The sequence below is a fragment of the Rana temporaria genome, chromosome 4 (genome assembly GCF_905171775.1).
Source record: "Rana temporaria chromosome 4, aRanTem1.1, whole genome shotgun sequence".
Classification (NCBI taxonomy): Eukaryota; Metazoa; Chordata; class Amphibia; order Anura; family Ranidae; genus Rana; species Rana temporaria.
The window spans coordinates 309,835,957-309,848,358 of NC_053492.1; the positions used below are offsets into that span (position 1 = coordinate 309,835,957).

Sequence of the window (12,402 nt, forward strand, 5' to 3'; positions counted from 1 at the left end):
GTGTAAACGATAACGGCGGTCTCCGCGGCGGATTCGCCGCGAGATCGCCGTTATCGGTGGCGGGAGAGGGGCCCCCCCCCCTCCCGCCGCTTTTCCGCGCCCTCCGCCGCTTACCGGAGCCGTCGGTAGCGGCGGAGGAGATCCGATGCTGCCGCCTGGAGAGTGAGGACTTGAGTGAGGGCAAGATGGCCCCCACCCGTCCTCATAGCTCTGCTGGGCGGAAGTGACGTCAAAACGTCAGTCCCGCCCAGCCTCTTAAAGAGACAATTTTTTTTCTGTAATTTTTTTAAATGACAAATTTTCCTTTTTTTTTTTTTTTTTTTTGCATTTAAGCCTAAATATGAGATCTGAGGTCTTTTTGACCCCAGATCTCATATTTAAGAGGACCTGTCATGCTTTTTTCTATTACAAGGGATGTTTACATTCCTTGTAATAGGAATAAAAGTGATCATTTTTTTTTTTTTTATATTTTAGTGTAAAAAATAATAAAATCAATAAAATTAAATAAGAAAACAAAAAAAAATTTTTTTTAAAGCGCCCCGTCCTGACGAGCTCGCGCGCAGAAGCGAACGCATACGCGAGTAGCGCCCGCATATGAAAACGGTGTTCAAATCGCACAAGTGAGGTATCGCCGCGATCGTTAGAGCGAGAGCAATAATTATAGCCCTAGAGCTACTCTGTAGCTCAAAAAATGCAACTTATAGAATTTTTTAAATGTCGCCTATCTAGATTTTTAAGGGTAAAAGTTTGACGCCATGCCACGAGCGGGCGCAATTTTAAAGCGTGACATGTTGGGTATCATTTTACTCGGCGTAACATTATCTTTCACAATATATAAAAAAATTGGGCCAAATTTATTGTTGTCTTATTTTTTAATTAAAAAAAGTGAATTTTTTCCAAAAAAAGTGCGCTTGTAAGACTGCTGCGCAAATACGGTGTGACAAAAAGTATTGCAATGACCGCCATTTTATTCTCTAGGGTGTTAGAAAAAAAAAATATATAATGTTTGGGGGTTTTAAGTAATTTTCTAGCAGAAAAAAATGTTTTAGTCTTGCAAACACCAAATCTGAAAAACACCTGAGGTCTTTAAGTGGATAAAGGACGAACAGCATAGTGCCAAACTACTTTAAAGAAATCACAATTCAGCAAAAACTGTAAGTTATTGTTTGATCAATATAAATTGTACAAAAATAAAAAGTAAAAAAGAATTCAGAAAAAATAAAAAATACATTTTATACTGAAATCATTTATCGTGTATGATAAAAATAAAGGATATGAATATAAAAAATACATATCCATATATTATAGAAAAAATCTCCAGAAATGAACAAATGTTAACAGCTACATACCCCAACATCAACATGGGATTCTGGTAAAAATAATCACCCCTGGCTGAGCACATTAGAACTAATGACAACATATCAGGAATTCATATAGGAAAACTGGCCCATAAAATTAGCTTATTTGCAGACGACATAATCTTGATGTTAACCGATCCTTTTTCCTCTTTAACTGAAGTTCAAAAAATGTTATCCTGGTTTGGTGAGGTCTCTTTTTACAAAGCAAACGCTTTAAAATCATCCATTTTGGACATCGGAATTGATGCTGTGTCCAGAAATTTATTACAGCACCAGTTCCCTTACATCTGGGAGGACACTAAAATTCCATATTTGGGTATCAACCTCACCAGAACTACCAAATCACTATATGAATATAATTACCTTACCCTTAGAAGTAAATTACAAGCAGACCTTCAAAATCTGAGCAAGCACGAATTCTCTTGGTGGGGCAGATTATCTGCTTTCAAAATGATTCATCTTCCACAGGTGTTATATTTTTTTCGCCATTTACCTATTCCTATTCCCAATATTTTTTTTAAATCCTTGCAAACGCTTTTATCCAAATTTGTTTGGAAGGGAAAGAGGTCTAGATGTGCTCATAACAAATTAATTAAACATCGAATGTCTGGAGGAGTGGGATACATTGACTTTCAAGATTATTATCATTCCTCCATTCTAACCCAAGTTAGAGAGTGGTTTAACACTACTTCTACTACTCAATGGGGTAATATTGAATCCAGTTACTGTACGTATGGCCCAACCAATATTTGGTTGTATGGGGCCATTTTGGGGGTTAAAATCCCAACACATCTACCACCTACAATGGCTGTTTCCATTAAAACATGGCTTAAATTCTTGACCTCTTCTGAACTAACAGATCCCAGCATTGATATTAAGGTCCCTATCCAAGCTTTATACCTTCTTATTAGTCACATTCCGATTGCTTCCTGGCACAAAAAGGGCATTAATTATCTACAGGACTTTTACTCGAATGGATACATTAAATCCTTCCAATCTATTCAATCCGAATATGACATACCTCACATTAATTATTCTCAATATACACAAGTGGTACATTGTTTATATAAACTAGGCCATTTCTTTAAGCTCATTCACACTTCGGCTTGGTCCTATTTGACATCACCAGTACAACAAAAAAGAGGCATTTCCTTATTCTATAATTTAATGCAACAAAAACGTACTTTCACTAAATCTTCTTCTCATCTACAGTGGGAAAAAGACCTTAAATGTTCCTTTACAGATAACCAATGGCATATAGCTTGCAAAGCCAATCAATCTGCTTCTATGTGCACCTCCCTATGGGAATTATCTACCAAAATTACTCTACGTTGGTATTATACTCCAGCAGTAATGTACAAATTTAATTCCCAATCCCCCAACACGTGTTGGAGACTTTGTACTGCTAAAGGGGACATATTTCATATATTGTGGAGCTGCCCTAAGCTTAACTACTGGACACAAATTTTCCAAACAATTTCTGATTTGACACAAACACAAGTAACACCCGATCCGGCATTGGCTCTGTTATCCCTGGGAATAGAAAAATGCCCAGCTAATCTACAAAGAATTGTAACTCATTTCCTCTTAGCGGCTAGACTATCTATTACTAGGAAATGGAAAGATTCTAATCCGCCATCTCCCGATGATGCTGTTGACCTTACCAACCTTCATAACTCCTATGAAAAAATACTGGCATCATCCTTAGGCTTACTTCATAAATATACGATCCATTGGGCCACTTGGAATCTCTGGTACGATACCCTGAAATGATTTGCTTCATTTAATTTAATACTATTATTTACTCTTTTTGTTTAGTTAACATCTCTTATGGAAGGATTGCCTCCCGGGCACTGTGAGTCCCCTCGGGGGTGTTCGGAAGTGTTCAATCCTCCCTTCTACGATTGAAATTAGATTTTTGTTTCAACATTAAGTATCACTAGGAATTCTCTACCTTATTTAAACAGTATTGTATATACTCAACTTCCTAACTAGCATTGTATATGTGCAATCGAAGATGTATGCTATTTCACCTCTTGTATACTGTAAAACATTGTTATTTTATTTGCTACCTGTGTAAAATTTAGAATAATCCAATAAAAATATATTGAAACAAAAAATAATCACCCCAATGGTTCACAATAAAATAAATTAAATAGAACCAGACGAAAAAATAAGGGCATCCATCGAAATGAATGCACCTATGTGGCACAGCAAAAAGGGCCTATATAAGAAAGTAATGAAATGATCTAAACGATCTTAATCTGGTCTCACATAATAAAGGTATTAAAGTAAATAACCGGTCACTTGGGACTCACATCAGGTTCACATACTCTTACATATATACCTATTTGGACACATTTATGTGGAAGGATTGTTTATCTTTAGACTTTGAGTGATTTCACCTGTCCCTGGGTTATTATATATTTCACATATGTTTATATAGTCACTCTCTTTTTTTTTATGGAGAGTGTCTTAGCACAATTACAGCACTCATTATTGATTTAATTTGTATTTGTATATAGGTCACCCTATATCAGTTTTCACTTTATTAGCGCAGCGTTTTATTTTCCTGTATGTCTTTTGTTGTAGTATAACACCTGTAGTTGCTTGCTTGATATTTACCGAATAAGCTCAATATTTCTTTCACCATTGTCTATTCTTATACCTATTATTGCAGCTGTTCCACTAAGCCTTGGTTTGTAGGGTTTGATATACTTATTAATTTTTGTTGTTTTAGCCTTAGTTCCCCTCTTTTTTTCAATATGGATATATTTGAATTCAGAGCCTCTAGAGTTGTTAACATTGATGGGGTTTTTGAAACTTTTAAAGAGGGAGATAGTGACTTGGGTGGTCTCTTCATGAGATTAAAAAATCTGACTGTGTCAGAAATACACACCCAGTGGGATATAGCCTTCCTAGAAACATATATCAAACATCTTATGGTACCTTGCAGTTTGAGGTGGGAGGTTTGTCCGCAAAAAGGCGAAACTGATCTTGAAGGATGGTACAAATATTTTAATGAGGCCGGTTTAAGCTTCCTGAAAATCCTGGGAGAACGGAAGGCTATCAAACTTAAAAGACTAGACAATGAAATCAAACTCATCAAAGAGAAGCTTTCACCCTTCATGTCAAGTGGGGAGTATGGGGAAAGATCTAAAAATCTTCTCAAATTACTTGAAAAGGAGTTAAGGGAACAGAAAACCAAAAAAAAAATAAAAAATTCAATAGAGATCTAGGAGACTGCAATTCCAATATTGTATTTGACTGGCAGAAAAAACTGCTGGAAGAACAAATGTTTTTTTTTTTTATACCTAGAGGACAGAATTACAATCAATCTTAGACATATAGAGAAAATGAAGTAACTCACTATGACGGTAAATACGAATTGGACTATAATGTCTCCACTCAGAATAGTTTCTTTCCCTTGAGGGGTATATCTGGTCAGGAGGAGGATGCCTACCAGATGCCGTCTGGCGCTAGTGGGGCTGAAGGCCCAAGGGGAGGCTATTACGACTTCCATTATGCCAACACCAATGATGGCAACTCAAAAGACCAGTATGGACAACCACAGTGGGGTTTTCCCAGGTTAGGCCAAGGAGTAAAAAGGGTGGTAGAATTAAGAGAGGAACTAGAGGGGGGAGGCGTGCTCAGTCCAAAAAGTCCAAGGATGTAGTGGGCACTGGCATCTTTAACTTGAGCACGCACCCCCTAACAGATCCTGAATTAGCGGTACTTGATAGAGGACTCAAGTATGCTCCACCTAAAAATCTTAATAAATTTAACACGTATATGGACATTCATAAATACGTTTGCAAGCTAAATGTGCAACGTTATATGGCTTCTAATTCCTCTAACCCTTCAAGAAATGCTTCTTCAGGCTATGTTTATTCTGGCCTATCTAATGCTTCAGTTTTTAATCCTCCTGATCATCTTTCACCTTCACTTAGGGTTTTTAGGGATCTAGCCCTTAAAGATTTGGATAAGTTACAAATCAAATGGATAAAAAACAAAAAGGATATTGAAATGGGCATTGGATCCCTATGCTCTAATAAGCATTTAGTAATCCGCCCCGCTGATAAAGGGGGCGGAATAGTTGTCCTGAACAAGGACGACTATATGAAAGAGATGCATTGGATTCTTTCCGATTCAGCTACCTATACTCCCTTGACATTAAACTCAGGTGATAAATATAAGAGGATTCTGGAGAAAATTGTCTCGAGAGGTATCTCAATATCCTTAACAAAAAAGAGAGAGTTTTTTTGATCCCAAAATCCACCAGGATCCCGATCATCTACAACTTACCAAAGGTGCATAAAAGACTTGCCCCCCGGGACGACCCACAGTGAGTGGGATTGACTCTCTCACCTCCCGGGTGGGCAAGCACATTGATCACTTTTTGCAGCCTTTGGTACGTGAGATACCTTCCTACATTAAAGACAACCGGCATGTCATTAATCGTTTGTCTTCCCTCAAGCCCCCAGTAGATCTATGGATGGTGACCACAGATGTCACTTTTCTATACACAGTCATATCTCACCAGTTGGGTTTTGAGGCTGTCTCTCACTTTTTAAGGAGGGGCTCTAATCTTCCAACCAGACAGATGGATTACATTATGGAACTGCTTGAATTTGCAGCAACCCATAATTTCTTCTGGTTTGATGGTTGCTTTTACACACAGGACAGGGGGCTAAGCTGGGGGCTAAATATGCCCCCAGCTTAGCGAACCTGTTCATGGCCAAATGGGAGGAGGATGTCATCTGTGTTCAAAGTAGATCTGAAGTGGTCCTTTGGGCCCGCTACATAGACGACATCCTCCTCCTTTGGAGTGGTAGCAAGGGTGAGCTTGTGCAGTTCATGGATTTCCTTAATGACAACGGCAGGGGTATCCATTTGAGCCAAGAGGCCAGCCAAGAAAAAAATTATTTTTTGGATTTAAACATTTCTGTAGGTAATGGAGGATTTATTACTTCCACTTTTTTTAAAGATACTGACCGCAACTCATTTATACCCAGTGACAGCTGCCATCATGCCTCAAGGCTGAAGTCGGTACCAAAAAGTCAATACCTGCGACTAAAATGGAACTGTACTGACCAGACAACATTTTTAGAGCAGGCTCAGGTCCTCACGCAAAGATTTGTTGAGAAGGGTTATTCCACTCACTCTCTGTCCAACACTCTGTCCAATACAGACACAGGAGGACTATTAGAGGACAAATGTGGTAGAGGTGGAGACAACTCCTTTAGGAGTCCCTTTATCACCAGTTATCCAAAATGGCGTTGGTACGGTCTCTTTGGGATTCACAGCAAGGCTATGTCATTTAACATTGTATTTAAGCGGTGGTCAGAACGCCGCCCGTGATCCCGTGAACACGTCCCCTTTGAGATGAAACGTTGGGCAAGCAACGTTCTGACGTTACCCACCGAACCCGGAAGACACGGGCAGGCAGATCGAGGAGCTGGCCGACTCGATACTTTTATGCTTCTAACATTAGATATCTTTGTAAGTGCGCATTTTTACGTTTTATATTAAATGCATCTTGGATTTTACACTATGCGAGTCCTTCTCTCTTATATGGCACATCGATATATACACTGAATGAGAATACCTACAATAAGGCTTTTCCTGGTGGAAATGCGTTTTGGGAGTTATCAGCTTACATGCGATTGTGACCTTTTTAGCTGGTAAGAGGCAGCAAATACTTATGGTGGAGGTGCCTTTCTATTCTCACGTTTCCTGGATGTTGTGGATTTCTCACTTGAAGAATACAATTTGGACACATTTATTTGGATGGATTGTTCATCTTTGGACTTTGAGTGATTTCACCTGTCACTGGGTTATTATATATTTCACATATGTTTATATAGTCACTCTCTTTTTTTTTATGGAGAGTGTCTTAGCACAATTACAGCACTCATTATTGATTTAATTTGTATTCGTATATAGGTCACCCTATATCAGTTTTGCGCAGCTTTTTATTTTCCTTTTTATCTTGATGCATTCTATGCCCCATCTCGATCCAGCGTTGCTGCACAAGTCTCAGCTGTCTGGGACTCTTCTTTCTCATTGACTGAGACAGCAGCGGGTGCTTGTATTGTACAGCACTGTTAGCCCCTTTCACATGGATGGCTGTTTTGCCGCAGCTAAAAGCATGTTTATGTTTTGCTGGAATTCAAGACTCCAGGCACAGCGATTAGCTGCATTTGTACAGTGCTTTTACCTGCGGTTGCATATAGCCACGGCACGATATTGAACGGGGATCCAACTTGGATCCCTGCCAATACCAAGCACCGTGTTTGGTATGAATCTTGAGGGGGAACTCCACGCCAAATTTCAAATAAAAAAAACGGCATGGGTTCCCCCTCACAGGAGCATACCAGGCCCTTATCCGAGCAGCAGCCCGGCCAGTCAGGAAAGGGGTGGGGACGAGCGAGCAGCCCCCCTCCTTAATCGTGCCAGGCCGCATGCCCTCAACATGGGGGGTAGGTGCTTTGGGGAAGGGGGCGCGCTGTGGCCCCCCCACCCCAAAGCACCTGTCCCCATGTTGATGAGGACAGGGCCTCGTCCCGACAACCCTGGCCGTTGGTCGTCGGGGTCTGCGGGAGGGGAGCTTATTGGAATCCGGGAGCCTCCTTTAAAAAAAGGGGCCCCCAGATGCTAGGTGAATGAGTATGGGGTACATCCCCCTAGCCATTCACCTGGCAATTTTTTGCAGGGTTTTTAAAGTAATTTATTAGTCAGCTCCAGGGCCCCCCCTTTCTTCTTTAGCTCTTTTACGAGGGGGGGCCAGCTTCTTCGATGTCTTCTGCGGGGGGTCCCGGTCTTCACCACCGTCTGGTTCTCTTCTGCCGGGGGGGGCGCTTTCTTCTTTAGCTCTTTTACAGCGGCCCCCTCCTGGGCATCTTCGGCGGGGGGAGGGGGGGATGTGCCGGTCTTCACCGCCGTCTGGTTCTCTTCCGCCGGGGGGGGGGGGCGATTTCTTCTTTAGCACCCGTGCACCCGGAGCATGATGGAACTGTGACGTCATAAGAGACCTATATAAGTCGGTGCGAGCCGCACACACGGCATTACAGCGGGAGGAAGCGACGTGTCAACAGCGAAGAAGTAGGCAGAAGGAGACAGAAGCCCGGGCACCCCCCCGCCGAAGACGTCGGAGGAAGCCCGGGAGGGGGCCGCTGTAAATGAGCTAAAGAAGAAAGCGGCCCCCACCCGGCAGAAGAGAACCAGACGGCGGTGAAGACTGGGACCCCCCCAGAAGACATCGGAAGAAGCAAGCCCCCCCTCGTAAAAGAAGAGAGGGGGGCCCCGGAGCTGACTAATAAAATATTTTAAAAACCTGTGTAGCGTGTTTATTTTTTTAACACTTTACTTCCATACTCATTCACCTAGGGTGGGGGGCCGGTATCTGCGGGGGGGATTCCGATAAGCCCCCTGCCCGCAGACCCCGACAACCAACGGCCAGGGTTGTCGGGAAGAGGCCCTGTCCTCATCAACATGGAGGCAGGGTGCTGTGGGGTGGGGGGGCCGCAGTGCGCCCCCCTGCCCCATAGCACCCTGCCTCCCCATGTTGAGGGCATGCGGCCTGGCACGGTTAAGGAGGGGGGCCGCTCGCTCGTCCCCACCCCCTTTTCTGACCGGCCGGGCTGCTGCTCGGATACGGGTCTGGTATGGATTTTGGGGGGACCCCCACGCTGTTTTTTCGGCGTAGGGGGTTCCCCTTTAAATCCGCACCAGACCCATGGGCCTGGTATGCTCTTGGAGGGGAACCCATGCCGATTTTTTGCTTAAAATTTCCCCCTCAAGATCAGTAGAATACAAGTCGCATGCCAAAGTCGGAGCGTGCAAGACTGCGCTCCGACTTTGATCCTACTTCAATGATGTTCAATGGAGTGAAGTAGGATCAAAGTTGGACCAAAGTAGTACAGGGAGCGTTTGCAAAGTCGGACCGACATGTGTCGGATCAGTTAAGACGGCTCCCATAGGGAAACATTGCTTTTTACACGTCATGCGACATGAGCTCCCAATGTCGGAGCTGGGTTCTCACTGATACTACACGACAGTGTTACGACTTTCATCCTACTTTGCTCTGCGACATCAGTCCTACATTGGTCCGACATCCATCCGACTTTCATGAACAGGATACTACTTTGATCCGACTTTGTGATAGTCTAACTTGTTCTTTGACCAATCAAAACAATCCCAGTGTGAGATAAATTCCTTTTACTGCTGCTGTAATCACCCAGTCGGATGCCATAAGTCAGATGGTTAGGACAAAGATCCTACTTTGATCCGACTTCAATGATATTCAATGGGCTGAAGTAGGATCAAAGTCGGACCAAAGTAGTGCAGGAACTTTTTTCAAAGTCGGACCGACTTGTGTCGGACCAGTTAAGACAGCTCTCATAGGGAAACATTGATTTTCATACGTCATGCGACATTAGCTCCAAATGTCGGAGCGTTTGTCGTACAAGTGTGAACCCGGCCTTAGGCTGGGTTCACACTATACTACACGACAGCAGTACTACTTTCATCCTACTTTGCTCTGCGACATCTGTCCTACATTGGTCCTACATCCGTCCTACTTTCATGAACAGGATACTACTTTGATCCGACTTTGTGATAGTCTGACTTGTTCTTTGACCAATCAAAACAATCTCAGAGTGAGATAAATTCCTTTTACTGCTGCTGTAATCACATGTCAGATGTCAAAAGTCGGGTGGTTAGGACAAGGCTCCTACTTTGGTCCGACTTCAATGACATTCAATGGGCTGAAGTAGGATCAATGTAGGACCAAAGTAGTACAGGGAGCATTTTCATAGTCGGACCGACATGGGTCGGACAGCTCTCATAGGGAAACATTGATTTTCACACGTCATGCGACATGAGCTCCCAATGTAGGAGCGTTTGTCGGACAAGTGTGAACCCAGCCTTAAGCCTGCAAGCAGGTGGAAGAAAGAAAATGTAAAATGTATTTCACCTGCTGACCAAATGTAAAAAAAAAAAAAAAATTATGTTGAAAACCAATAAACCTTCCAGTTAAGTTGTAGATGTAGTCACAAGGCCAGGGAGTTTTTTTTTACTTGGTGTTAAGCTACTAGGAAACTCTGAAGTCATGGTCAAATACAGACCAAGTGGAAAAGAGGAAACGCCACAAAATGAGATGTATTTCTTTGTTTACCTGACTGTGTACTGCACTCAACTTACAGTAATTGTCTACAAACTGGTGTCCGTATATTTGATCCTTAGCAAGATTTTAAAGAAGATAATGTACTTATATTAATTTTATACTGTTGTTTAGCTTTGTGGACTATAATATATATCTAGTACAATTTTGGTATTCTGGTTATATATTATGTGTATTGTTTTATATTACATTCAGTTCCTTTTTTTACCACTTTTTACACTGCAGAACACAGAAAACTTGGAAATCTGACAGTCACAGTAAAAAAAACGTTCCCTTCTCCCAACGCCCTACAAGTTCTCTACCAGCGGATGAAATATGAATATGAATTTTACTACTATGTCAAAGAACAATTCCATTTGCTCAAACGCAAGTTTGGACTGAAATCTCAAGTGAAGAAACTGCCTAGTCAAGAAATGTTAGTCCCATTTCCTGTCCCTATGGAAACAATGGAGTCAATAATAGACGAGGAGGATAATCAAGATGATGAGAAGTGGTTGGAGGACATTTATAAGAGGTGATGCCCTGGCATCACGAGTCATGACTAGAAGTCCAGATCCATTTCTTAAGCTTTTTTATTGTTAAAAAATCCTTAAGGAACATGGTTAATGTTAAACTGCATTAACACTTTCCCACATGTTGGGTATTAGGGAAATACATGTACCCGATTCTGCGGGTCGTGTTTACTTTTATTTTTTTATGTTCAGTGGGATTGATGGAAGAGTAATAAAATAAGACATTTGGGTTTTAGTCAGTATTTGCATTTTGTAGGAAGCCTACAGCAAAAGTTTTCATAGCAAAGAGATCATTTACTGTACTATGTCATGGTATGGTGTCCAGGTACAGTGGAACCTCTGATTACGAGCATAATCCGTTCCAGGAGGATGCTCGTAATCCAAAGTACTCGCATATCAAAGCAAGTTTCCCCATTGAAGTCAATGCAAACAAAAATCTGCCTTGACTTTAATGGCATGCAATACCACATGCGGCCAGAGACGGGGGACGGCCTAAAAGGCCGAGGACACTTCGGCAAACCTCAGGAAAACTTTGTTCCCGAGATTTGCCGAGGTTAGCCGAGCTGTCCTCGGGCCTTTTCGTGCATTTCCAAATGGCACCGATCAGCTCTGATCTGCGACGTTCAGCACTGCTCGGCTCCGGCGCCCCCCACCTCAGGCCAAACGCGGTACTGCACACCGCTTTGGCCTGAATCGTGCTCGTTTTGCTAGACAACACTTGCGAACCGAGTTTCGATTTTTAAAGTGCTTGTATTGCGAAACGCTCGTTAACCACGTTACTTGCAATCAGATGTTCCACTGTATATCTTTTGAAATGTGATGGCCCTTTCATCCCTGGTGCCCTGTTTTTTTGCATTTAAACTATGTACAGTATTTACCAACTTTTTTAAATTCCTGCTTTTACATTTTACTCATTTATGTGCACTTTTTATCCTGTATAGACCCAACACAGTCAATTCCTGGATTTACAGGCACGAAGCAGAAAAGTAGTTGCAGGCTATTTTTTTGTGTAATTATTGGTAAACGTTCTTAGAACTTCTCCAGATAGAAATACATATAGGTAAGTCATAGGAGAGATGACTTTGGACAATTTTAGTAATTTTGTTATATTAATTTAACCTTCCAGTGCAGAATACTTGAGCCATGGCTTATGTTACTGTCGCTTTAAGACTGTTTCGATATCTAATTTATGTGCTATAAAAACTTTTAAAAACGCATATTTTGTGCTGAATGGTGAATGGTTTTGATAACATTTGAATACATTTGTGAGGATTATCTAATTAATGTTTTGGCGAAAATAATCTTCTATAGTTCAGTTTTAAATGCTCTTGGTACATGGAGTAAAAAC

The 12,402-nt window shown here is 41.8% G+C and overlaps 1 protein-coding gene across 1 annotated transcript in view; it reads left to right on the top strand.

Annotated features, from left to right (window-relative positions):
- Positions 1-11,289, top strand: part of UST (uronyl 2-sulfotransferase) — a 437,794-nt gene extending 426,505 nt beyond the window's left edge. The window contains exon 8 of the mRNA XM_040350590.1: positions 10,768-11,289. Coding sequence (XP_040206524.1) covers positions 10,768-11,060 — 293 coding nt within the window. The 3' untranslated portion in view covers positions 11,061-11,289. The remainder of the gene's footprint in view (positions 1-10,767) is intronic.
- Positions 11,290-12,402: the final 1,113 nt, after the last annotated feature.